The 27,019-nt window shown below is 59.1% G+C and overlaps 2 protein-coding genes across 5 annotated transcripts in view; both read left to right on the forward strand.

Moving 5' to 3' along the window:
• The window catches only part of SHANK3 (SH3 and multiple ankyrin repeat domains 3), a 47,718-nt gene extending 31,772 nt beyond the window's left edge, over positions 1 to 15,946 (forward strand). Inside the window, exons 18-22 of one of the 4 annotated variants that reach the window (XR_013179390.1) lie at positions 1,453 to 1,583; positions 1,981 to 2,065; positions 5,302 to 7,531; positions 8,576 to 8,671; positions 9,600 to 13,570. Coding sequence is in view for 3 of the 4 variants with exons in the window: in XM_077169311.1 (XP_077025426.1) it covers positions 1,453 to 1,583; positions 1,981 to 2,065; positions 5,302 to 7,531; positions 13,555 to 14,140 (3,032 nt within the window). In the remaining variant the exon portion in view is untranslated. Of the gene's footprint in view, positions 1 to 1,452; positions 1,584 to 1,980; positions 2,066 to 5,301; positions 7,532 to 8,575; positions 9,179 to 9,599 lie in introns of those variants that run through there. The other 3 variants (XM_077169311.1, XM_077169312.1, XM_077169313.1) reach the window with 3 other exon arrangements.
• Positions 15,947 to 18,920: 2,974 nt separating this feature from the next.
• Positions 18,921 to 26,549, forward strand: ACR (acrosin). The gene is given in 6 exon segments (XM_077169314.1): positions 18,921 to 19,052; positions 19,958 to 20,164; positions 20,451 to 20,734; positions 25,358 to 25,503; positions 25,825 to 26,148; positions 26,150 to 26,549. Coding segments are annotated over 6 exon segments (1,233 nt in total). The 5' UTR covers positions 18,921 to 18,975; the 3' UTR covers positions 26,345 to 26,549.
• Positions 26,550 to 27,019: the final 470 nt, after the last annotated feature.

Here is a 27,019-nt window from a genome sequence, read left to right on the forward strand (position 1 = left end):
GCCTAGTCCTCATGTTGTCATTTAGCCCCATGGCTCGCAGCTTAGAATCCCTGCTTGACACCAGCACCCTGGATGGCCTGGCGGCCAGAGCAGGCTCGAGGCCATGCCGCCTGTGGGGGCTGCTGCCCTGGGGGCCCCGTGGGGCGTCTCCTGTCCACTCATGTTCACAGTCCTGTGGCCCAGGAAGCCTGGAGCCAGGTCTGACCTCTCACTCACTGAATTTTGGCTGGGGGCAGCTTCTCTCTAAGCTTCTATTTCCTCTTGGGCAATAGGGGTGACAGTTGTGCTATCCTTGGGCTGTGCCATGGTTAGGAAGAAAATTCATGGGGCTGCTGTGTGGGAAACAGTAAGCTCTTAATGAATGATAGTGGTGGTATTTTAGCTTCTAAAGGAAAGGAATTGACTTCATTACAGAAATAAACCAGAAGGGCTGGGAGGCAGCCCTGGGCTGGCAGCTCTGCGGTGGCACCACATTTGGGGGAAATCAGACACGGTGACTGAATTCCTCTGATTTGGTGCATAGGCAGGCCTGGGAGGTGGCAGGAAGGTGCTTCCTGTGCGTTTGGGGAGATGGGATTCCTGCCCTAACTGCGTAGCCTCGGGAAGCAGGGACGGTTTCATGTCCATTTATCAGATGAGAAAACCAAGTCAGGGAGGCTGAGTCGGCACAGTCCATACACAAGTGGGGGTGGTCCTGGCTGAAGCCCCCCAGTGGGCTTCTGGTGGGAGCAGCTGGGGTGCCGGGGTGGGGTGAGGTCGGCGCTTTCCAGTGGCCGTGGAGCTCATCTGAGCAGGGCATGGAAGGACCGGTGCCCAACATGGGTGGTGAGGGGGTGGCTGTGGGCATGGGGCGAGGGGTGCACACTGTGGCTGGCTGTTGGGGCTGGGCATTCTCTCCAGGGTCTGAGATGCAATGAAAACTTCCAAAGCATTTTGATGATTAAAAGCAATCATTTCAATAATTTTGACTAGTAGAAACAAACACACGGCCATTGTCTTATAGCATATTTTAAGGGAATGCTGTCCAGGCCTTCCTCGCTGCTCCCTTGCCCTAGTTTGCTGTGGGTGAGGGGCTAGCGAGAGCCCCAGGAGGAGGGGCTGCCCCTTCCCCTTAGCTTGGCACCTCCCACCCTGGGAAGGCTTCCCAGATGGCTCAGAGCTGTCTTTTAGCTCCCAGGCTTAGGGCAGTGAGTTGTTTTCAGAAGTATTCCTTGTCCTCTTGTTCGTCCCTTAGTTACAGACTTATTCACCTAAATCACAGTAGCTGGTGAGCGTTGACTGCAGGGGGCGGCAGTGGGGCTGGGGCAGTGCAGGCAGAACTGGGAGCGTCGCTGGGGGCCTGGCAGTCCGTGGGAGCCTTGTGGGAGGTGGATCCGGGAACAGGTTGGGGGCCCCTATGCCCCCGCCAGCCCCCATGGCGCCGAAGTTGAGTGCACCTTCCTGTCTGTGCAGAGAAGTTGGATGAGATCCTGGCTGCGGCGGCGGAGCCGGCCCTGAGGCCCGACATCGCTGATGCTGACTCCAGAGCTGCCACGGTCAAACAGCGGCCCACCAGTCGGAGGTTGACCCCAGCTGAGATCAGTGTAAGCTGCGGCGGGCAGTCCTGGGGAGGAGGGGTCTCCAGGGGCATGTGTGGGTTTGCGCCTGTGTCTATGGGATGTGGTGACACCTAACCCAGGCCACCCTTACCCTCACACTCCATGCAGGGGTCTGATGGCACCTCTTGCCTGCTGAGCTCCCTCCTGGTGGTAGATTTGCTGGGATGAGGGCCATCTTTTGACCCCAGTGCCTCTCCTGAGCAGCGCGTGGGGCCCCTGCCCCACCTAGCACCCACAGCCATACCTTGGGGTGCTCCCAGCCTCCCTGCCAGGGCCCTGAGGGGGTGGGGTGGGGAGGGGTCTCGTGGCCAGGAGGGCGGGGCAGGGGCTGGTGGAGAGCTGAGGGCCCATGCCCTAGAGCCTCTGTGCCCACCCCCCACAGTCGTTGTTTGAGCGCCAGGGCCTCCCTGGCCCCGAGAAGCTGCCTGGCTCGCTGCGGAGGGGGCTTCCCCGGACAAAGTCAGTAGGTACGGCCGGGCTCAGGGCTGGGGGCTGGGAGGGCTCCGGTGGGGTGTGGACCTCCATTTGTGGGGATCCATCCTTTCCCCACAGATATGTTCCTAAAGGAGACTCCAAGCTTTGCTGTCTCCCCATCCACTGTGCCCCGTCCCATGGGCCCCTTCACTTCTGTACTTCCCACCAACTCCAGTGCCCCTTCCCCTTGAGCCTGCCCCTCTTCCAGCTCTCGCTCTTGCCCTCCCCTTCACACCATTGCTCCCCAAAATGGGACCCACAGTTAGCATGTCCAGCCCCCACTCTCACCTGCTCCTCAGCCAGGCAGAGGCTGTACAGCAGCCCTGAACTGCTCCCTCCTTGGGCACGGTGGGCCCACTTCCTTCTGGGAGCATGCCGCCCACCTCCGCCAGGACTATGCTCCCTCCTGCTTTTCCTCCCGTCTCTCAGGCCGCCCCCTCCGCGAGGTGCTTCTGAAGGCCCTGTCCTCCGTCTCCCGCTCTGCACCAGCCCCCCGGTGACACCCTCGGCCTCCCGGCTGTCGCCCACACCTGCGACCCCACCAGACCAGAGCTTCTAATTGGCCCTGCCCACCTGCTGACCACCCCTGCGTCCAGACCCTTGTCCCCACCCCTGTCCCCACTCCTGCCAGGAGCAGGCAGCATGCCCAGGGGCACTTGGTAGCCATGTGGAGGAGGTGCTGTGGAGCCTTCCTTGCAGGGTGCCAGGAGGCAGCTCCACCCAGCACCAGGCCCTAGGAGGGCAGGGCTGCAGGCAGCCAGTGCGTGGGGCATCTGGGCTGAGTGTAGGTTGCATGGGCGTTTCTAGGGTGCAAGATGGCATTTAGGAGGCATGTGGTCACTTCAGCGGGGGGTGGGGGGTGGGAAGGGGCGTGAGGCCGCAGCTCCTGTGGGGCTGAGATGCCCCCTCCTGCCTACACCTTGGGTGCCCCCATAGTTCCTCCTTTTACTCTGCCCTCCCCTGTCCCTGAAGATTTGGCAGGTGCTGCCTCTTTACAGGCCTCACAGCCACCCTCTTGGGCCCTGTCCAGGTCAGGCCTCATGATCTTGCCCCTGGACCCCCACTGTGGCGGTCTCATGTCTGCTTACCTTGGTCCCACCCTCTAGTCCATCCTTCTGGTCAGAGAGAGCTTTCTACAGAGCAGCTACACCATCACCTTCTGGCTTCACCCTTCGCGGCTCTGTGGTGTCCCAGGCCCCATTGGGACACCCTTAGCCTGCATCTCATGCTTCGTCCGGGGACATTTGTCTCCAGCTCCCTGGTCCCAGCATTTGCTAACTCTGACTGCCCCTCCTTGGCCTGGCCCAGCCACACCACATTGAGGAGTCTCTGTTGCCCCTCTGTACACATTTGAAGGGCCTTGTCTCCCCTTCCTCTTGGCCTGGGGTCACCCAGGCCCATGCTGTGTGGCCCTGGGTAGCCCATTTAACCCTTGCAGCCTCAAGGTGCTGGCCATGAGCATGGGATGGCTCCAGCACCACCTCGACGTGCTGCTCAGAGGCTTCCTGTGTCCTGTGCTTGAGGGTTTCCACAGCGTCGGGGCGCAGGGAGCCCGCAGCGTGACGGCTGCTGCAGCAGGTGCACCTTGAGGTCGGTGCCGAGCCTGGGCGTGGGCTCGCCATCACTATGTGGGCAGCACAAGGAAGGGCCTTGGCCTCCGTGGGCCTGTCTGCATCTCGAGATGGGCTCCCCAGCCCAGGTGGTATCACACAGTCCCCATTCTGCTCCTGGGCAAGTTCCTTTTGCCTGTGTCCTTGTCATGTTTCCCTGGGTGAATCTGCACAATGTTCCAGCCTCTTGAATCCTTCTTCAGCTCCTCCCTCCTTCCTTTCCTTCCTTCTACCTATTCATCCTTCCTTCCCAATTTCTAACCTTCTCTCCATGTACCCATTCCCTCTTCCTTTCATCCGTCTTTCCATTCACCCATCCACGCTTCCTTCCTTCCACCCATCTGTCCACCCATCCATCCATTCACCTGTCCAACTTTCTGCTATTCCTTCCTTGCTTCGTTCCTTCCTTCCAGCCATCCATCCTGTTCCTTCTTGCTTGTTTCTAGCCTTCCTTCTATCCGTCCACCTTCCTTCTATTCTTCCATGTATTCATCGGTCCCTTCCTTCCTTCTGTTCTTCCACATTTCCTCCTTTCCTTCCGTCCGTCCTTGTATTTATCCACCCATCCACACTTCCTTGTCTTCCTTCCTTCCTCCTACCCACCATACTATCCTTTCCTTCCATCTTCCTTGCTTCCATCCTTCTTTTGTCCATCCATTCTTCATTCCTTCTACCCATCCATCCATCCACCCTTCTATCTTTCTTTTCTCTCTTCCTTACTTGTTTTTGTCCCCTCTTCCATCTACCCTTCTTTCCATCCATCCATTTGTCTTTCTTTCCTTGCATCCTTTATTCCATCCATCCTCTTTCCTTCCTTCCTTCCACCCACCTGGCTTCTCCTTAACTGTAGCCTGTCTGCTTCTCCTAGCTGCCTGGCAGCCTCTCCCAGGCCCACCAATGTGGATCTCTGGAGTCAGAGCCTTTCCTTCCACAGAGCGCCCCTTAACTGAGCACCGGCTCGCTCTCCTGCCATGGGCCTGTCCTGCTCCCTTCTGTCTTCAGTCAGTGTGTCCTTCCTTCCCTCTGAACCTCTTGTCCCTACTCATCTCTGTCTCACCCATCTCTTGCTGCCACCAGTGCCTCCTGGTGACATTTGGCTTCAAACTTGGAACTCCTCACACTTTTGGTCCTTTTGAGCCTTGGCTTTGCTCAGTTTCTGTAGGAAGCCCTGCCACCAGCCCCTTCTAGCAACTTCTCCTGGTGAAAACCTGTCCTGGTGGCCCCACATTGGGTGTGGGCTGACTGCCCTGGGATGCTGCCCTCTCAGGACCTGCTTATGGTCCTTGGGCTCAGGCAGGTCGTGGTTCACTCCAGGGAGCCAGAGTTTGGATTCCTTGTACCCTTTCACCCTGTATCTGATCTCACCTCTCTCCTCTTCTAGATTGTTCCCAAGGGGCTCCTCCTCCTCCATTGCCCTCCCACCCCGCTTTCCCACAGTGTCCTCAGAACCCCCTTTTCATGGGCCCTAAGCAGCATGGCCCCTCGGGCAGAGAGGGGGTGGGTTACAGATTGCCGGAGGTTGGCAGGGCGGGCCCAAGATGCCTCCCCGAAGGTGTGGGTCCCTGGCGACCCCCGTACCCCCTCCCCCCCGCCAGCCTTACCCACCCTTCTGTCCACAGGGGAGGACGAGAAGCTGGCGTCCTTGCTGGAAGGGCGCTTCCCTCGGAGCACATCGATGCAGGATTCGGTACGCGAGGGCCGCGGCATCCCGCCCCCCCCGCAGACAGCCCCGCCACCCCCCCCTGCTCCCTACTACTTCGACTCGGGGCCGCCCCCTGCCTTCTCGCCGCCACCGCCGCCGCCTGGCCGTGCCTACGACACTGTGCGCTCCAGCTTCAAGCCGGGCCTGGAGGCGCGCCTGGGTGCGGGGAGTGCGGGGCTGTACGAAGCGGGCACAGCCCTGGGCCCACTGCCCTACCCTGAGCGGCAGAAGCGCGCGCGCTCCATGATCATCCTGCAGGACTCTGCGCCGGAAACCGACGGCGCCCGGCCCCCACCCGCCGTCACTCCCCCAGAGCGCCCCAAGCGCAGGCCGCGGCCGCCGGGGCCTGACAGCCCCTACGCCAACCTGGGCGCCTTCAGTGCCAGCCTTTTTGCACCATCTAAGCCGCAGCGCCGCAAGAGCCCGCTGGTAAAGCAGCTGCAAGTGGAAGATGCACAAGAACGTGCGGCGCTGGCTGTCGGTGGCCCCGGTCCGTCTGGTGGCAGCTTCGCCCGCGATCCCTCACCGACGCACCGCGGGCCCCGATCTGGCGGCCTCGACTACGGCCCCGGGGACGGTCCCGGCCTGGCGTTTAGCGGCCCCAAGGACCGGCGGCTGGAGGAACGGCGTCGTTCCACGGTGTTCCTGTCGGTGGGCGCCGTCGAGGGCAGTGCCCCCAGCACCGACCTGCCCTCACTGCAGCCCTCCCGCTCTATAGATGAGCGCCTCCTGGGTACTGGCCCCGCCAGTGGCCGTGACCTGCTGCTGCCCTCACCTGTCTCTGCTCTGAAGCCATTGGTCAGCGGCCCCACCCTCGGGGCCTCCGGCTCCACCTTCATCCACCCGCTCACGGGCAAGCCCCTGGACCCCAGCTCACCCCTGGCCCTCGCCCTGGCTGCCCGGGAGCGGGCTCTGGCCTCCCAGGTGCCCTCCCGGTCACCCACGCCTGTGCACAGCCCCGACACCGACCGCCCCGGACCTCTCTTCGTGGACGTCCAGGCCCGGGACTCGGAGCGAGGAGGCCTGGCATCCCCGGCCTTCTCCCCACGTGGTCCGACCTGGGTCCCCGTGCCAGTACGCAGGGAGCCTGAGAAGGCCCCCCGAGAGGAGCGCAAGCCCCCTGACGACAAAAAGTCCATGATCCTCAGCGTCCTGGACACGTCCCTGCAGCGGCCGGCTGGCCTCATCGTTGTGCATGCCACCAGCAATGGGGAAGGGCCCGGTGGGCTGGGGGCCCAGGAAGAGCGCCCCAGCTCTCCACAACGGGCTCCAACCCCCACGCAGCCATCGGTGGTGGCAGTGACCGAGCCCCTGCCCAGCCCTCGGGCCCAGCCCCCCTCTACTCCGGGGGACCCTACCCTGGGCCAGGGCAGCTCAGAGGAGGAGCCAGAGCTGGTGTTTGCTGTGAACCTGCCGCCTGCCCAGCTGTCCTCCAGCGATGAGGAGACCCGGGAAGAGCTTGCCCGCATTGGACTGGTGCCACCTCCTGAAGAGTTTGCCAATGGGGTCCTACTGTCCACTCCACTGCCTGGGCCAGGCCCCTCACCTGCCGCTGTGCCTGGCCCGGCCTCAGGGAAGCCGAGCAGCGAGCCGCCCCCTGCCCCTGAGTCTGCGGCTGACTCTGGCGTGGAGGAGGCCGACACCCGCAGCTCCAGCGACCCCCACCTGGAGACCACAAGCACCATCTCCACGGTGTCTAGCATGTCCACCTTGAGCTCAGAGAGCAGCGAGCTCACCGACACCCACACCTCCTTCGCCGATGGACACACTTTTCTACTCGAGAAGCCGCCAGTGCCTCCCAAGCCCAAGCTCAAGTCCCCACTGGGGAAGGGGCCGGTGACCTTCAGGGACCCGCTGCTGAAGCAGTCCTCGGACAGCGAGCTCGTGGCCCAGCAGCACCATGCTGCCTCTGCCGCCGGGCCTGCCCGCCCTCGCTACCTCTTCCAGAGAAGGTCCAAGCTGTGGGGGGATGCCGTGGAGAGCCGCGGAATTCCTGGGCCCGAGGACGACAAGCCGACTGTGATCAGCGAGCTCAGCTCCCGCCTGCAGCAGCTCAACAAGGACACCCGCTCCCTGGGAGAGGAGCCGGCTGGCGGCCTGGGCGCTCTGCTGGACCCTGCCAAGAAGTCGCCCATCGCGGCAGCTCGGTGAGCAGCGTGGGTTGGGGGTGGGCTGGGGGGCGGGGGATGTCCCAGCTCCAGGGCCCCTCTGTCCTTCCTCTTGTCCACCCACGGGCTCCTCTTGGACCCCCCCATGGCCCGTTCTGTCCCACCCCCCACCTGCTCATGCTCCCTCTCAGTCGTCCACCCCCATACTTGCCCACGCTTCCCCTTCTGTGTCCTGTTCTGTCCCGCCCCCCGCCTGCCCATGCTCCTCCTCCATCGTCTTCCCCCTGCCTGCCCATGCCCCACCTCCATCGTCCACCTCCCGCCTGCCCACACCCCCCCATCCTTGTCATCCCCATGGGCCACGGGCCTGCTCTGTCTGGGCGCAGGCTCTCGGGCATCAGAGCAGTAGGGTGGCTGCCCTGCCCCCGGTTGGTGAGGTGGGGGCCGTCCCTGTCAGGGACCCTGGCTGGGTCTGGCCCTCACTTCCTGGCTCCTGCCTAGTGCTCCTCTGCCATCAGGGCGTGTTTAGAGGCTTACTCAAGCTGAGCCCCCACTCCCAGCCTCCCCACGGCTTCCCTGGAGCTGCCTCACGCCTTGTCTCCTTGAGGCTCAGGCAGCGGCTTCTTTTCCTCTGGGGACCTGCCTCCGCCTGATTGTTTCCTGCCCAGGGACACTGCTGTTCCCCGGGGTGGCCTGAAGCACTTAGGAAGAGGGAAGGGACTTACAGTGCCCCTGAACCCGCCACCTCCCTCCGAGCCCTCCTCCTGCTGGTCTGCTCTGCTTTCTACCCTCTCGCCCGTTCTGTCTGAGCCAGCCCGGGGGTGTGGGCCACGCTGCACGCTAGAACTGGGGGTCCGCGGCATGGGGCGGGGCTGCTATGGTCTAGGCGCTCGGCTTGGCAGAAGCTGCGGGAGCCCCTGAGGACCAAAGAGGGGCCTCTGGGGCCTGTGGGCAGCATGGACGACAGTGGGAGAACAGGGTACCTGCCCCCAGGTACTGGTCTCAGGGCGGGGGCTGCTCACCCTCTGGCGTCTGCCTTCTGTGCCCTGAGGGTTCCCCACCTCTCCCCCGCCCGGCCCCAAGGGGTGTGGGGGTGGCACCTCCCAACTCCCCCATCTGGCTGCCCTGAAGACCACCTGGGAGGCCCCTGACTGCGGACCTTGGGAAAGAGCTCACAAGGTGATTGGGGATTCAGATCTTAAGAACCTTGCAGAATTCTTGCAGTATTGGTCATTCTACCTTCTTCCAGTTCAGGATTCAAAAATTAAGTGGGAGCTTTAGGAGCCCACATGCTTCCCTAAGGTGCCCCCAGGTGCCCCCCATTCCTGCCCCCTGGGGTGGTGGTCTGCGGCCCTCCCCCGTTAGCTTCAGCCAGTCCCACAGAGGCAGTGCTGTCAGGGGACCTGTGGGCGTGGGCAGTCAGGGGCCTAGGGATGTGACAGGCAGCACGGAGCCCCCTCTGCCCGCTGGCTCTGTCCAGAGTGGCTGAAGCAGGCCCTGGAGGGTCAGGGCTCCTGCTTGGCCTGCTGGGCTCCCTGTGCGCCCGGCTTCTCTGCCTTCTGCCAGCCCCTCCCTACTCTGCCCCCTGGTCCCTGTGAAAATCAAAGCCATGAAAAGTACCAGCCAGTGCCCGAGGGCACACAGCAGTTCTTCAATAAACATTTGCTGAGCAGATGGAAGAATGAAGCCAAATGCAAGTGCTGTCTTTTGTGGTTGAGGTGTAGGGAGGTGGCCAGGACAAGGTCAGCAGAGGCTCAGGCTGCAGCCCTTCTCCCCTGAGGCCAACACAGGGAAGGATAGGTGGAGGCGGCCCCTCAGCGGGCACCGCCTGGGCACCTGGTCTCTAGTACACGGCCTCTCATCGGGGCTCCTGGGTCACCAGGATACTGTGTTTGGTGTGGGAAAGGGCAGGATTGGCAGCTCCCACCCTTCTGTCAGTGGTTCCCACAAACCCTGGCCTTGCGCTGCCTCCATATGCCACCTACTCTCCCCATCCCTCACTGAGGGCAGGGAGGTGCAGTGTTGTGGGCCGGAGAGGGCGGCTGTGCAGCCAGTGGCAGGGACACATGCTGGATGGTCCAGAACAAGCGATGTCCCCTTGGCACAGCTTGCCTGGCACCAGCCTGAGGGGAACCTCCACCGCCAAGGGCCTGTCCTTGGCCCCATGCATCGGCCGCTGCTGCTGCTTTCGTTTCCTGGTGCTCAAGCACTCAGCTGGACACCTCTGTGGTCAGCTCTTGGCTCTGGTGGAAATAACAGTGGTAGACACGGCGCCAGGAGACATCTCATCATGGCATTCCATCTTCACAGCCGTCCGATAGGTGGACGGTGGCCTCGCCTCCATTCTCCAGGTGGTAAGGCAGATGCTCTCAGGAGGCGGTCGCTGCAGCCGGAGGCTGGTGCAGTAGCTGTCACCCAGAAGCTCGGGCGAGTCGCGCAGCATGGAACTGCAGGAGAGCCACCCTGCCACCATCACCTCCTGCCCTCCTCTTTGCTCTTTTTTCACCCTGTTGTGCTCCCCTTGTTGGCCCTGCCCCCTGCCCTCGCCATCCAGCCTGACTCGGGCCTGGCCCTACACATGGCCAGAGAAGACCGCCTGCAGCCATTGCAGCCAGCAAGGCTTTTTGGAGAAATGCCCAGGGGTGAGATATCATCCTGCCCAGCACCAATCCCTGGTGGCCTGCTATGGCCACGCACAGAGTCTCACCCCTGAGCCGTGCCCCTGGGGGGTCATCAGCCCCTCCTCAGCCTGGACCCAAGCCCAGTGGATAGACAGCCCTTGGAGGCAGATGCCCCTGCTCCTTCCATCTTCTCCGACCCGCGGCTGGGTGCAGGCTCTGATGTCTGTTTAGCCACGAAATCCTCTGTGGCCTGAGATGTTTCTGAACAGGTCAGGCAGATGCATGTCCTGGAACCAAAGCTCAGTAACTTGTGGACGTGATTGGCTTAGTGGAACTGGGCCAGCTTTGGTTTTCAAGCAGAAGCTGGAGGATGCAGCACCCACTGTGCCTTTGGCCTTTAGGAATTTCCTCCTTCCTCATCATTGGGTCTCCTTGGATGGTTCTCGGAACACTGATCCTGGGCCTTTCTCTGCTCTGAACTCCCAGCCCTAGGGCTCAGCTCTCTGCTTGGACACACTGCCTCGGCCGCTCCCTGGCCATGGGTACACATGAGAATCGAATGTTGTGTGTCTGTTTTTGTCAGTCCGAGCCTCAGAGGGTGAAGTAATTTTGGCAGCAGCAGGTCAGGTGTGCAGCAGGTACAGGATTCCTCACTCGCTGTGGCGGTGCAGTCTCAGACGACTTCTTTGGTAGACTGCAGAGGATGCTTGTTCTTCATGACAGCTGAGAACCAGTAGGGCTTTGTCTGCTTACATGTCTGCCAGGGATCTGGGGAAGGTGGCACATGGGCTTCTGCACACACTGCAAGGACTCGAGTCGACAGCACATACCCAGGACACATGACGAGGGCTTCTGGAGACACCAGCAAGTGGACCCAGAAGAGGGGCCTTGGGGCAGTTGAAGTGTACCTGCTGGTCCTGAGAGGGCATGGGTGGCAGGAAGAAGACGTGAGTCAGATGGATTTGCCAGGAGGCTGAATAGCTTAGCTTCAGGGCCCTATCTAATGATGTGCCCATAATTACGTGTTAATTTTCTTTACGAGGCCCCCAAGGTGCAAAATCCCACACTACAGCCCTGCCCTGCGTGGAGGGTCGAAGGTGGAGGCAGTGCCTGAGCTGGAGCTGGCCTTTCCCACTGGGCCCATGGCGTTGGTCAAGACAGGGGTGCCATGGCCTGTAGTCTCGCTGGGTATTTCCTTGGTGCACACTGTATCTCGGGTGTGGTGCTGGGCACAGTTGGGGACTGTGGCAGATGAGAGCAGGTGGGTGGCGCGGAAGTGGCAACTGGGTGCAGGGTCTGGTGCATGCAGGTGGGTGGGCGGCCGACTGGCATGGTGTGCGGAGGTGGAGGACCTGCTGATGGAGGTGGGCTTGTGGGGTCTGGGGCCCAGGGTAGACAGACTGGGCTGCAGGTGGCATTCTTGGGCACCCCTGATGGTGGGGCGGCTGACCCAGCCCAGGAGAAGGCACAGATGGGGGAGGGAAGGGCGCTGTGACAGGAGAAGGCAAGCAAATGAGAGGCCAACAGGTGGGAGGGGACCTCGCCAGCCAGGGAGGTTCCAGGAAGGAAACAGGACAAGATTTCTGACGCTGGTGGGAGAGGCTGAAACCAGGGCTGCCATGAGGGAAGCCGTGTCTCAGAGGTGTGCGGCCACTGGTGCAGGAGGGCTGGGTACCCAGAGCCTAGCCCAGCACTCCAGGAGTGGTAATGGCCAGCATTGCTGGCCTTCTGCTCTTTGGCCGGTGTGGGCAGTGCCTCTTCCCTGAGAGAAGAAAAGAAGCTGATGCAGGGCCCCAGGTGCCCTGGCTCACCCTGCAGTGTTTGGGCCCTCCCCACACCATTGGCGCTTTGGCAGGTCTCACTTCCCGCAGCTTGGCTGCCTGGGGCCCTCCCTGGGCCACGAACCTCCTGTGCGCATGCCCTGCCCACGAGGAGGTCACCCAGTTGGTGGCCCAGGTCAGGTATCTTGTGGTGCTTGGCACTTGCTCCCTACAGCCACCCCAGGTGTGCTTGGAGCCCCTTTCTTCTGGGGGTGTAGGCTGGCTTTCTTGGGGTGCTCTGCTGTGTATCTAAGCAGTTGAAACAAGGCTGAGGGGGGTAAGCCAGCACTGGGAGACATGAAGCAAGCGTTGTCTTCTGGAGACAGGTCTCGAAGGAGAGGCAGTGGGGGGTGGGGGTTGGCCTTGGGCAGGCGGACGACTGCCCTGGGACCCGACATGGGACTGAAGAGGGGTGCTGTGCTTGGAGAGAAGGGAGCCGAGGGCACCTGGTGTGGTGGGCTAGCCAGTGCGGGTGGGCTCAGGGAGAGGGCATAGCCACTGCAGGGACTTCCAGGCTGGGTCCAACAGTGGAGAGGATGGGAGGTGACACCCAGCGCTATGGCCAGCTCCAGGCAGAGCACTTGGAGTTCCATCCAGAGACCAGGCAAATCCGCAGCCCCACACAGCCCTCGCCTGCACGCTCAGCCCTGCCTGCCCCCAAGCTGTTCCTCCCTGCGCTCGGGGGCAGCACCCAGGCAGGGTCGCTGTGCAGCCTGCCGGCCATAGGGCCACGACGAGGCGTGTGCCGCTGGGAGCTGCCCGCGCTAACCGTCTCTCTCATTGCTCTCTCCTGCCCCATCTGCATGTGGCTGCGCGGCGGCCCCGAGCGCCGGCTGTGTAAGTGAGCATGCTCATCCCACGCCTCACTGCCCGCGCGGGCCACTGCCTCCCACGTCTGCCTGCTTGGCTGCGTGTGTGCTGCTTGCCCTGGCCACAGGGGGTGCAGGGGCGAGATGGGGGGAGAAGTGGGCTTTCTCAGCAGCAGTCTGGGGAGGGTCCACAAGTCTGCGAGGTCAGCGAGTGCTCTCCAAGTAGGAGTGTGTGCTTGTGCTCCAAGGACGTGTGCTGCTGCACTGATGCTCCGCACTGGTCTGCATGCATGAGCGGCTGTGTCCTCAGGCTGCCGCTGTGCCTGGCCTATCTGGGGGGCGGGTGCTGCCTCTGTCACAGTTCAGCCATCCCTACTGCCAGCCCTGGGCTTCTCTACCCTGGTATGGGGATGGTGGGGGACTGGCTGGGTCTTACTGCCCAGCTCTAGGCACCAAGGGCTTGGGAGTGGCAGTCAGCCCTTTGCCACCAAAGGCCCTTCCTCCAGCAGGCTGCTGCTGGCGCTGCTGTAGTGCAGGGAGTATGCCATCCTATTTTCGCCCCAGTCTATTCAGTCTAGGGGGACTCCTCTCCTGCCCAGTCAGGGCACTGGCTCCAATACCCCCCCATCCCGGGGACACCTAATAGTAGGGCCAGGGCGCACCAAGGATTCCTCCTTTCATCCTCTAACCGGGAGGAGCCCAGCCTGGCCCAGTGTCCAGCATCCTGCCCTTACCCTGCCCTGCCCTGCTCTCCGCCGCCCCCACCTCGCCTAGCGCCCCTCGCCTGGCCCTGACCCCATCTCCCTCCGCAGGCTCTTCAGCAGCCTCGGTGAGCTGAGCTCCATTTCAGCGCAGCGCAGCCCCGGGGGCCCTGGCGGCGGGTCCTCCTACCCAGTGCGGCCCGGCGGCCGCTACCCCGTGGCGCGGCGCGCCCCGAGCCCGGTGAAGCCCGCGTCGCTGGAGCGGGTGGAGGGGCTGGGGGCGGGCACGGGGGGCGCGGGGCGGCCCTTCGGCCTCACGCCCCCCACCATCCTCAAGTCGTCCAGCCTCTCCATCCCGCACGAGCCCAAGGAAGTGCGTTTCGTGGTGCGCAGCGTGAGCGCACGCAGCCGTTCGCCCTCACCGTCGCCGCTGCCCTCGCCTGCTGCCGGCCCGGGTGCCCCCGGCCCGCGCCGGCCCTTCCAGCAGAAGCCACTGCAACTCTGGAGCAAGTTCGATGTGGGCGACTGGCTGGACAGCATCCACCTGGGCGAGCACCGTGACCGCTTCGAGGACCACGAGATCGAGGGCGCGCACCTGCCAGCGCTCACCAAAGACGACTTCGTGGAGTTGGGTGTGACGCGCGTGGGCCACCGCATGAACATCGAGCGCGCACTTCGGCAGCTGGAAGGCAGCTGACGCTCCCCGCCCCTGGCCGCGCCCTGCCGGCAGGGCCCCCCAACCCGGGCCGCGGGCTCGGTCCGCCCCCCACGACGGCGCCCGAGCCAGGAATGTTGCATGAATCGTCCTGTTTGCTGTTGCTCGGAGACTTGCCCTGTACATTGCTTAGTGCCCTGCCTGGCCGCCGACCCCACCCAGCACACCGTCATGAAGGGCGCGGTCCAGGGAGGCCGGGGCCGGAGGAGGGTCGGCGCCGGGGGCGGGGTGCACTGGCTTGACCGTCTCCTGCACAGCCCCCGGCAGTCCCTCTTCCAGAGGAGGGGGGCCTAGCTCAGCATGTGAGGTCAAGGCGCGCCTTGGTGACTCGGGGGGAGGGGGGAGGGGTTGGGGTTCTCCGTTGGGGGCCAAGGACCCTCCCCCCGTTTTGCATATTTTAAATCACTCTATTTGGAACGAGAAAAGGAACAAATATCTCTGTCTGTAACCCTCCTGTCCCCCTATCCCCAGATACCCTCCTCCACCTCCCGGTCCCAAGTCTTCCATCTCCGGCCGGGCCCCTCACTGCCACTGCGACCCCCCCACGGGGGCAGGGGACGCTCCAGCTGGTCTGGGGTTGGCCAGGGTCTTTACGACCCGATGTGGGGCTCGGGTTCAGCCCTCCCGCGCTGAGCTGTGGTGTGCCCCCCACCCCGGCCCTTCAGGTGCTGCGCGGGGGGCGGAGGCGGCAGGTACCCAGCAGGGACGGCTGGCCTGGGAGAGCCGCAGGGCCTTGGCGCCCCACCCCCAGCCATCTCCCTCACAGGGTCTCGCCCGACGTGGGGTCCCGCCTCCGTCCCCACGCTCTCGGGCGTCTGCGCAGAGAAGCCACCCTGCGTCCGACCTCAGAGTCTCCTGTCCCTGCGGCGCGGGGGCGCGTGTGTGCGTGTGTGAAGCTCTGAGTGCGCCCAAACGCGTGGCAGCCTTGCGTATGCGTTCCAAGCGCGTGGCGGCCCGCAGAAGGTGCGCGCTGCGAGCGCGGGCGCTTCCTCTTCCAAAGAAAGGCTCGAGGCTGCCGGCGACCTGGAACCTGCTGTTTGCACCTGCCCGGGGCTTCCAGGGGCGCTGGCTGCATCCTGAGCTGGGCCCCTGCTGCCTAGGGGCAACCCTCAGGGGCCTCTTGGGCTTCTGGGGCGAGGGGATCATAGGAGGACCCCCAGTGTAGGCCATGGCAGGCCCTTGGGACAGATGAGGAACCCTGAGGGCGCCCCAGCCCCCCTTACTGTGACTCCTCACACTCAGTAATGACCTGTGGGGTGGGGGGCCCTGGGACCCGTTTTTAAACCTGGGTTTGGAGTCTGGATTGAGCTCCATCCACTTCACTCACCAGTTTCTGTTTGTATTTCTAGCTTTTTTTAATAAAATTAAAAAAGAAAAAGAAAACAGAAGTTTTCAGAGCCCGGGGGCCCAGCATGCCGGTCTGTGCTGGGTCCCCTGCCTGGCCCCTACCCCTGTGGCCCCTGGACTCACCCCGTAACCCTGTCGCCAACAAACCAGGTCCCACGCCCACAGCAGTCGCTGTACCAGACTGCCACATGCACACTCAGTCTCACGCTCACCTGTGGGTTTTGGTTCCATTCACTTTGGGTTTTTAACTTTACAGGGTCAGTTCCGCTTCCCCCTCCTTTTGTATGGAGTTCCATCCGGGGGGGTTCACCCCTGCGCCAGCCCCGAGGCCTCCTGACCCTGACGTTGTGATACACCCCACAGAGATCTATGTTTCTTATATTATTATTATTGATAATAATTATTATAATATTATTATGTAATAAATTTATAAGAAATGCAGCCACGTCTCAGTCTGCTTGAGAGGATGTCCTGCGTGCCTTCCTCTCTGCCCCCTTTGCTGCCCCTCGCATCCTCCCGGCTTCACCCTTGACATCAGCATCAGGCACAGGTGCTGGCAGCTCACCGCCCCCTCCTGGCCCCCTTTTGGCCCTGCTATCGGCTTTCTCCTTCCGGAGGCCGCTAGGCTGCAGCAGCGTGCTGCTTTGTGTCAGCTAACCAGGCGGCCCTCTGGAACCCCTGACCCCCATCCCCCAACACTCACCCGTTTATGAATTACCACCTCTTGCCTCACACCTGCCCCTGCTGCTGCTACTCGGGCCAGGCCTGCTTTCTTCCCTGGGAGGTACTTGCCGTCGTCGCTTTCTGTCTCTGTTTCTACCCTCGTCCTCTGATACCAGGACCATCCCAAGGTTCCCCCTGAGCTGGCTGGGGCAAGCTTTGCTGCATCTGCATCCTGCCACCACCCACACACACTGTCACTCACCGTGCAGCTTCACCACCACTCAAGGCTCCTGAGCAGAACGTGCATTTCACAGACTGTTCTGCCCAAGCTTGTTCTCCTGCCCTGCACTTGGCCAAACATTCAAATAGTTGCAACGGTTGGATTTCCAGAAAATTCTACATATTAACATTTGAAATAAACTGCTACATCTTTCTTTCAAACCATTCTCACGGCTCTAAATACCATAGCAACTTTATGCCCATCAAAATCCTTAAAAACACCTGAGCACTCTTGACAGAAACTTTTATATCCTTTCTTTGAATTGTTTGAATTGGAATTCTCTGAATTGTTTCCATTTCTTGAATTGTGTGTCCCAAAGTCTGTTTTGGTTGCTTTATCAGGCACAACTGATACTTAGTTAAAATAAGTGAGGCTGATCTGATTGTTAAAAAAGGGACCTTGGATGCTGATGTAAGGGATGAATCTTGCCACTTGGCCTCAGACAGGAGCGGCTGATGCTCAGAAAATGCACTTGAAAGATTCCACACCTGGTGCACTCAGGTGGAGGAAGGGAGACCTCCTGACACACACACAGGTAGCAGAGATAAAATCTCATGACACTCAAGGAGTTGATATTGAGACCGGCTTACATTCATACAGGGAAAGAAAACCTCTTGCTTATCAAATAGGAAATACTGTGTCTCAACACTTAGGCAAGGGAGTTAAATCATCCTGCCATTTAGGTAAGGGAGGCCTTGCCGCTCCCTGGAAAATTAAGATGAGATGGCTTGACCCAGTGATTGGCAGGATGAGGCCTTCTGGGCTTCAGGGAGAGTAAGCATTGGGACACTCAAGCATCGAAGAGGGTCACTCTTGACTTCCGGTATGTGAGCTGAGACCTCTGGACACTCCTCTAGAGGAAATGAGACGCTCTGACCATCAGGTAAAAGATGGATACTCATGACCCTTGGGTACGGGAGATAAGGCCTCGTGACCCTTAAATGTTTAAACGCCAGTGGGTGAGACAAGTCACCATGGTCACTTAGAAGAGATGGAGTCTCTAGATAGACAGTGAAAGAGATGAGGGAGAGCACCTGACACTCAGGTAGAGGAGACAAAGCTTCAGGACCCCTTTGCTCTCAAATAGGAGACAGGAGGCTTCATGAATCTCAGGTAGGAAAGATGAGAGCCTGAACAGGACAACCAGGAAGGGGAGAGTAAATCCTGAGACAGGGAGTTGAGAAATCTTGGCATTAAGGTTAGTGAGATGAAAATTCTGGCCACTTGTTAGGGTGGAGGAGTTGAGATGATACTCAGTAAAGGATGTGAGACTTCCTGGCACTTAGGAGAAATGAGAACTCCTGACACACCAAGAAGGCAGCTGGGACCTCATTACACTCACCTGGGTGAAACACAAGCTCTGGACATTCAGGTAGAGGATACAATACCTCTTGATTTTCAGATAGCGGAGACACAGCAAGGTAACACTCAGATGGTAGAGATGAGACCTCTGGAGCTGAGAGGAAACAAGACATCCTCATATTCACAGACAGGGGCATGCTATCTGCCTGATATCCAGATAAAGTATAGGGGACCCACTGGACATCTGATTGAGGGGGCATGACCTCCTGAAAGGGGAGGTAAAGTAAGACATTCAGTTAAAGATGCCCAGAGGAATTAAGATCATCTGAAAATTTGAAAACGCTACACTCAGGGAGAGGAGATGATATATCCTGACACTCATACAGGTGAAATGCATCCTCTTGACTCTCAGGTGGGATAGGTGAGATTCAGAGGAAGAAAGACTGCCCCTTGTACAGGTTGAGGGGAAAGGACCTTCAGACACTCTTGCAGGGGAGGTGACACCTTCTAACGCTTGGGGATGTAAAGTGAGAATGTCACACTCCAGTGAGATGCTATCTCCTGACATGCAGATAGAGGAAATTATACTTCATGATGCTCAGGTTGTTAAGGTGAGATCTTCTGACACTCAAGAATAGGAGATAAAATCTTGTGGTACTGAGGTTCTAGAGGAGATCCAGTAGTCCTTGGGGAATAGGAGATCTTGTGATGCTCAGTAAAGGACATGAAGGTTGACTTTGTAGACACAAGGAAATTCAAAATGGCTCTTGGAAAGTGTGCTGATAACATCCACTTGGAAAAGGGAAATAATTTGCCCGCCAAGCTTTAAGAACCTGTCAATCTGTTGAGACCGACTCCCTTTAACCGCTGACATGTTGCACCTTCTCATCTTGGAAGGGCTGAGCTGCTTCTCAAGGAACAGGGACTGTGGTTACAGCTCACCTCAGGGGCAGACCCCAAATCTGCTCAAAACCAGAGCCTCGGCTGGTGATAGAGGACCTTGGAAGAATGGACTGTGAATGAAGACCTTTCCTCTGGGGCAGAGGGAGTGTCCCTCACCTCAGGAAGGTTGGCGGGGGACGTCTATGAAAGTCAGGAAGTCACTTCAGCATCAACCAGTTAAGCCAGGAGTCCTGCCTGGAGGTGGGTGGAAGCCCTGCTGATTGGTCAGAAGGTCACTGAGCTTTGTGAGGTCACCAGGCTCCGGCCAAGGTGGGGCAGAAGTATGGTGGAGATGGTGCCAACTGCCGTTCTACTGGTCTTGGCCACGTCCGTGGCCGCCAGAAATAACGACACCTGTGAGTAAGTGTCAGGGGCACCTCAGTGGGGAGAAATGAGTCTTCTGACTAGCAGTTGCCCCCTACACTCTCTCAGCCCTTCTCCTGGGACTTTCAGCTCCTGTGAGCCATGTCCTTAGCTCAGGCCCTCTTTGCTCTCCACATCAACTGTCCAGGGTCCATAGGTCCCCAGCTGTCTCTAGTTTCCTTCTGAGATGGATTGCCTCAGCACTAGGTTCCCCTGGCCCTCAAGTACTGAGCCCACTGCTCCTTGGACATCAAGTCCTGATTCTAAGGAGCCCTGACCTCCCACTGATGACTGAGACCTTCCAACATGTGGCTGACCCCAAATGCCCCAGGCTGTCATCACGCCACCGCATAGGATGGCCACTCCATCTGTGGATGCACCCGGCCCCAAGGTGCCCTCCAGTGTCTAACAAATACCCAGCTGTTTGTGGCCTCCCACCAGCGGCACAGTTCCCAGACTTGCTGCCAGTGCCCCTACACCGTGGGACACCTTACCCACCTATAGCTGCGCTCTTTCCCCAACCCTGCAGCTTCAAGAGCCCCTTGTCCTTGGGCTCTTCCCTGGGTTTTCCCCCTGAAGACTATCCCTCAGGATCCCAGGCCATTACAGCCCACTCTAGTCTCCTCCTGTTGCCCACGGGTCTCCTCCTTCATCCCTGTCCCCGTCTGCTGACCACTCACAGGACCCTAGAAATCATCCTCACCCTGCCCAAGACCTCTCCTTAGAGCCTGTGCCCCCTCATAGCCCCTGCAGCACTGCTCATGGGTAGCCCCGCAGCACTGCCTGCGGTGAACCCCCACTGTCATCAGGCCCCCCAGCCCCACTGCCCTGGACATAGGGTAGAGGGACAGCGTCGGGCTGGGCCTTTCCTCAGTTTCAGCGGGACTGTGGTCTCTCCTCAGTGGCCCCTGCGGACTGCGCTTCAGGCAGAACCTGCCGGGGTCTGTGCGTGTCGTGGGGGGGCAGGCATCGGTGCCGGGGGCCTGGCCCTGGATGGTCAGTGTCCAGGTCTTCACCTACCATAACAGCCGGAGGTACCACACGTGCGGGGGCATCCTGCTCAACGCGCACTGGGTGCTGTCTGCTGCCCACTGCTTCAAGGACAAAGAGTAGGCTGGCGAAGGGGCAAGGAGGGTGTGGGGAGCTTGGAGGACAGGGGGTTGGGGGGGCATGGAGGGTTTGGGGGCATGGCGGTGTGGAGCGTGGGTGCGGGGCGTGGGGTGTGGGGGACATGGGTCGGGGGAGGTCTTCTGAAAGCCCCTCTCCGGGCTGAAGCCTCTCGGGGCTGGGGGCCACATGGCAGCCTCTGGACAGACGCTGTCCCCGGCAGGGCTAGAGGGTGCCACGCTGGGGTCCCCTGCGTTGGGTCCCTGACTCTTGGCCCTGCGCCCTCAGTAAAGTGAACCAGTGGCGGCTGATTTTCGGGGCCCGGGAGGTGCTGTCGGGCAGCAATGCGCCCGTGAGGCCACCAGCGCAGGAGAGGTTCGTGGAGAAGATCATTGTGCACGAGAAGTACGGCAACAGGCTGAAGATGAATGACATTGCACTTCTGAAAGTCACCCCTCCTGTTTCCTGTGGGGCCTTTGTCGGACAGGCCTGCCTGCCCCCCTTTAAAGCAGGGCCCCCCACAATTCCGCAGGCCTGCTGGGTGGCCGGCTGGGGGTTCTTGAGAGAGCAAGGTGAGTGTGGGAAAGGGCAACTGAGGGTGCGTGCTGGCTGGTGCCCTTTGGGGGTTCTGGGGCTGCAGGGGACCTGCCTAGGCTGTGCCGAGCTGTCCCCTGGAGTGGCCAGAGAGGTGGGGTCAGCGAAGTTATATGTCCTGCCAAGGCCGCCTGGGATGCCCATGGGAGGCCCAAGGGCCAGCACAGGTAGCGCCTGGGTGTTTCTCTGTGGGGGTGAGGGCCACAGACTCGTCCCTGGAGCCTGGGGTCTAGGAACACAGGCCTCCTCAAGGGAGCAGTCCCGGCAGCAGGGCTGGGCAGGACGTGGCTGCTGTGTGGCCGCTGCCGCTCTCCCCTGCGTGTCTGCCAGCCCCACTGGCGCACTGGGACTCACCCAGCCTCAACCTCATTTTTTCCCCAATGGTGGAAAATTCAGCTCTCCTAATTCTAGGCAGTTCAGCTCTTTTATTGGGGCGGGGTAGGGGGGTGTCGATAATTTCAGGATTCTCCCCTTCTTAGAGGGGGGCTGAGTTTCTGACATTGTTCCTCTCCCTGGGGAAGGGGCCTCTGTCCCACTGCTGATACCCACGACTCGGGCCCGTCCTACCCACCGGGCCTTATGCCCAGTGCTCGGAGGTCCTTGCAGGCCCTGTGGGGCCGACCCAGGGACCACCTGCACTCTGCTGCTGTCAGGAGTGCTGTCACCCCCTGTACGCCTACACCACGTTTGCTCCAGATACTTAACCCAAGGGGGTCTCACCGCTGCTCTGTGTGCACAGCCCACCTTGTGGGCCATGTTCCCGTGACCCCCCCAGGCCTTCCCCTTTCCCCTCTTCTTTGAACAAATCTGCTCTGGGCTGAAGGGCACCCTGAGGATGCCCCCTCCTTCCCCAGGGGATGTGGTTGCCAAGAGCCTTGCATGGGATCAGAGCACCTGGCTCCAAACACTGGACCCCAGCATCGCACCTGTGCCTTGAGGAGCCACTCTGTTCTGTCCCCACTCAAAGGGTGCTACTTGACTAGTGGAGAGGAGGAGGTCACAGGGACTGAAAACACACAACCAGAACCCTGCCGCTCTGCACCCAGCAGCCGTGGGCCTGCGCCCATGTCGCTCCTTGGGGCTGCAGTCTCCTGTCCTGGCCGACAAGCCCCATTGCAGGTCCATTCCTGCAGTAGGCCAGGCTCAAATCCAAGCACGGTGCGTGCTTGTGTCTACCCATCACCTGACCCTGGCTCTGGTCAGGGGTCCGAGTGGCCTGCGGGACTCTGGTGAGAAGTTCCTCGTCTCTGCCCCAGCCACATGCATCGTGGCCTCTCCTAACCCTGTGCCACGACAGGGACTTGTGATCTGGCTTGGTGGCTCATCCGGCCATCCATGGCCACACTGCCACAGCATGTTTCACCCTGTAACTTCTTGGCACAGCCCAGGCATAGGGGGAAGGGCTTCTGCACCCAGCTCCAGTCCTAACTGTACCTTCCTAAATCATAACTGGAACAGAGCAGAGGTAACCTGGCAAGGAGTCAGAGGCAGGAGATGAGGTGGAGCCAGATTGGAGGGGTAACGGGGGTCCTGGACTCAACCAGAGGAGAGTGCTCCTGGCCTCAGGCCTGTGACCCCATAGGGAACAAATGCCTCCATTTCCTCAAGCATGTCAGCTGCCATGAATGCACCCGTGCCGGTCTGAAAGGATCATGTACCGTAGAAAAGTCATGTTTTAATCCTGATCCATCTCCTGGAGGCAGCCTTTTCTTCTAATCCCTATTCAGTACTGTAGGTTGGAAACTTGATTAGATTATCCCTGCAGCCATATGACTCACCCAATGGTGGGTATTAACCTTTGATTAGAGGGAGATGTGATTCCATTCCAGGTGGGTCTTGATTAGTTTACTGAAATCCTTTAAAAGAGGAAACAGTTTTTGGAAAGAGCAGTAGAGTCACGAGAGATCCATCCTGGGGGAGCTTCATGAAACAAGAAGCCTGGAGAGAAAAGACGTCACCATGTTCACTATGTGCCTTTCAAGTTGAGAGAGAAACCTGGAACTTCATCAGCCTTTCTTGAGTGAAAGTAACCTCTTGTTCGTGCCTTAATTTGGACATTTTTATAGACTTGCTTTAGTTGGGATCTTTTCATGGCCTTAGAACTGTAAACTAGCAACTTAATAAATCTCTCTTTTTAAAGGCCATTCCATTTCTGGTGTATCGCATTCTGGCAGCTTGCAAACTAGAACAGATTTTGGTATTGGAGAGGGGGTGCTGCTGCAGTTTGCAAATACCAAACATGTTCAAGCAGCTTTTTAACTGGACAAGGGGAAGATTCTGGAAGAGCTTGATAGAGAAGGCCTAAAATGCTTTGTAGAGATTGTTGGTAGAAATGTGGACTCTGGGGATGCCTGTGGCGAGCTAGATGGAAATGAAGCATGTGTTATTGTAGACTGGAAGGAAGGCAATCCTTGTTTTAAAATGGCAGATAATCTGGCAAAGTTGACTAGTGGCTTTGTCTGGAAGGCAGATTTTAAAAGCCATGAACTTTGATATTTAGCAGAAGAGATTTCCAAGTTAAATGTGGAAAGTGCAGCCTGGTTTCTCCTCATAGTATATAGCGAAATGCAGCAAGAAAGAGATAAGCTGAGAACTGAACACTTGGGTGCAAAGAAACCAGAAATTGATGTTCTAGGAAATTCTGGGCTTCCAGGAGGGGAGACTTCAGAGAATAGTGCCCCACATGAAGATTTAACCAAATGTGGAACCAGTCAGCCATTTCAGAAAAATCCAGGATTGGAAATGGAGTTATCCAGGAAGGATTGTTGGAAACTCATGCTGTCTGGTGGCACAATTCTTGCTTACTACATGGAAAACAAACAAGAGTGCTGTGGGACCAGTATAAATGGAGCTGCTGTCAGTCTGGACTGGGGGTCTTAGAAAAGGGACAGTATGAAGGTAAAATAACTTCAAAGCCAGAACTCTGGAAGCTAAAGTCTAAAGCCAAGAAAGCTCGGGGCAGGAGAGCGGACTCACCCAAGTACTTGGAGAGGGTGAGTTTGCCCCAAAGGCAGAGAGGGTGGGCCTTCCACCTTGCAGTGGCAGAGTCGTACCACCTCAGGCCTTGGAGAGGATGGAGCACATTCATTGGGGATTGGAGAGAGCCTGGCTGCCACCACATAGAGGGGTTAAGCATGTGTCCCAGAGGTGGCAAAGAACCTGGGTGTGGCCCTGATGCTTGGAGAGGGTGGAGCCGAGAAAAAGGTGGTCTCCCCAGTGTCCCCCAAGATTGCATTTGGAGAGAGGCAGTCCACTGCATAAGCCCTTGGAAAGGGTGGAACCGCTGCTTTCTAAAGCCCTGAAGATGAGTGACTTTTAGACTTTGAAATCTAATGGACTTTGCCCTGCAGGTTTTCGAAATTGCTTGGGTCTGGTGACCCCTGTGTTCCTTCCAATTCCTCCCTATAGAAATGGTATATGTATCCTGTAACTGTCTCTCCTTTGTATGTTGACAGCAAATAACTTGTTTGCGTTTCACAGGTCCAGAGCCAGAGGAGAATTTTTCAGTTAGGACAGACCATGCCTGTAGCTAACTCTTAGACTTTGTATTGCATTTGTATTGTTACTAAAATGCTTTAAGATGTCCTGATGTTGTTATAGGATGAATGCATTTTGTATATGGGAAAAACATGTCTTTTGGGGGTCCAGAGGATGGACTATCAGCTGCCATGAATGCACCTGTGCCAGGCTGAAAGGATTATGTACCCTAGAAAAGCCATGTTTTAATCCTGATCCATTTGTGGAGGCAGACTGTTCTTTTAATCCATATTTAGTACTGTAGGTTGGGAACCTGATTAGATTATCTCCACAGCCATGTACCTCACCCATTAGTGGGTATTAACCTTTGATTAGAGGGAGATGTGACTCCACCCATTCCAGGTGGGTCTTGATTAGTTTACTGGAGCCCTTTAAAAGAGGAACATTTGGAGAGAGAGAACCATGAGAGCCCATGCAGCCAGAGACCTTTGGAGATGAAGAAGGAAAGAGACCCTGGGGGAGCTTTATGAAACAAGAAACTGGAGAGAAAGTTAGCAGATGTCACCATGTTCACCATGTGCCTTTCCAGTTGAGAGAGAAATCCTGAGCTTCACTGGCCTTCTCAAACCAAGGTATCTTTCCCTGATACCTTAGATTGCACATTTCTATAGCCTTCCTTTAATTTTCTAAGCCTTCCTCTAATTTCCTTGGCCTTAGAACTGTAAACTAGCAACTTAATAAATCCCCCATTTTAAAAGCCATCCGTTTCTGGCATATCACATTCTGGTAGCTAGCAAATGAGAATAGTAACTCAAGATGCCATCATGTGCCCCTTGTGTGTGGCCTCTGCAGCCACGTCCCTCCCAGCCTGGCTCCCTCTGCCTAGCCTCGGCCCCTCCCCAATGACAGTGTCTGCCCAGTGCCCGTCTCTTGTTTGCTCTTTTGGTTGGGCATCTCCTTCCTTTCAGGTGGTGCCAGGGGGACTGACTCTCATGGGTGACTGATTACACAAGTCATGGCAAGAGCTTAGGGTCAGATGGAGCGCTGCAAAGGACATGGGGCTTGGTGGAGGGGAAGCCTGAGCCTGTGTCTGGCAGTCACTGCCCACCCATGTCGGCCCTCAGGCTCACAGCCGGCGTCACTGCTGCAGGAGGCCCGCGTGGTGCTCATCGACCTTGATCTTTGCAACTCCACGGAGTGGTATAATGGGCGCATCAGCACTACCAACGTGTGTGCCGGCTACCCTGAGGGCAAGATCGACACCTGCCAGGTAACTCCTGCGGCTACCCTGCCCTCCCAGCCCATCCTGCAACCCCCCTCCAGGCCCTGGGGTCCCTGGGGACGCCATCTACATGCCTCTTCCCAGGGCCTCCTCTAGGGACCCCTCCTGGTCCAGCACCTTCAGCCACCCGTGCACAAGGAGACCCCCACGAGCCCGCATGCTCACATCCCACAAGCTCTACTGCCATCACCTGTGTCCCTAGCTGCAGGAAACCATGTGGCTGTGGACATTGTCCTCTCAGAGCCTTAAGATCCCTCGGGGCAGGGGGCAGTGACTCAGGGAGAGTCAGCTCTGTGTCCTTCTGGGCAGGGGGACAGCGGCGGGCCCCTCATGTGCAAAGACAACGTGGAGAACGTCTACATGGTGGTGGGGATCACCAGCTGGGGGGTAGGCTGTGCCCGTGCCAAGCGTCCTGGAGTCTACACGTCCACCTGGCACTATCTGGACTGGATTGCTTCCAAGATCGGTTCTAGTGCCCTGCACACAGCCCAGCCCACCACCACGGCCCCCACCACCACCCGGCCCCACCCTCCCCGGCCCACCCCTGCCCGGCTCCCCTCCACCCGCCCCTGGTATTACCAGCACCCCCCTGGACCTCCTCCCCAGCCCCGGCCGCCCCCCCCGCCCCCCCCGCCGCCCCCCCCCGCCCCCGCCGCCGCCCCTCCCACCCCCCCCGCCCCCGCCGCCCACCAAAACCATGCAAGGGCTGTCTTTCCCCAAGCGCCTGCGGCTCCTTATTGCGACTTTGAAGAAGAAGAGCTCTTTTGATGTCAGGGCCTCCTATGACCTGGAAGCCGCAGACCACCCTGACCTGACCCCCTCTTCCTGACCCGAGCCCACCGCAGCACACCCAGTGGGTTCTCTATTCATGAGAAAAGAAAGGCGAAATAAAGAGACGCACAACCGTATATACAGACTCGCACAGACACGCCCACATGGAGCCCGCTCTCCGCACCCCCCCTTCGCCCCCAGCTCGGAGCAGCCCTCCCCACAGAGCAGCCCTTCTCACCCCCAACAAGGTGGACTTGCTTGGATGTTAGTGTCCGTTATGATTTTTTTCGTCTTGATTTTTTTAACACTGGATGTGGGACCTGGGGACTTGACCGGATGTGATCTGCTTTCCCGCTGACGGCGGAGCTGCACGTGCGAGGATGTAGGCTGGACAAGGGCGCAGCGCTGTGGGCTGGGCAGATGGAACAGGAGGTGGGTCCCACTCTCCGCTGAGCATGTTGTCCTGGTGGCGTGAAGAAACCCGTGGAAAGCGTCCTCCCAGGTGGACGGCTCGTGACTGGGCCGCCCAGTCCAGCGCCCACTCACACCACAGGCTGCAAGCTGCTCAGCGGTGACAGTTGGGGCGTTGCTGGTCAAGTTTATCACCAGTCTGGGGTTAAGGCTATTAGTCTTGGGTTCCAGCAAATTAGAACATTTCTTTGATAAAGCCTCCCAGGAATAGTGAGAGGGGGTGCTTCTTGGGTGCCAGGGGTGGGCTTGGAATGACAGCCTT

The sequence above is a fragment of the Tamandua tetradactyla genome, chromosome 7, assembly GCF_023851605.1.
Source record: "Tamandua tetradactyla isolate mTamTet1 chromosome 7, mTamTet1.pri, whole genome shotgun sequence".
Classification (NCBI taxonomy): domain Eukaryota; kingdom Metazoa; phylum Chordata; class Mammalia; order Pilosa; family Myrmecophagidae; genus Tamandua; species Tamandua tetradactyla.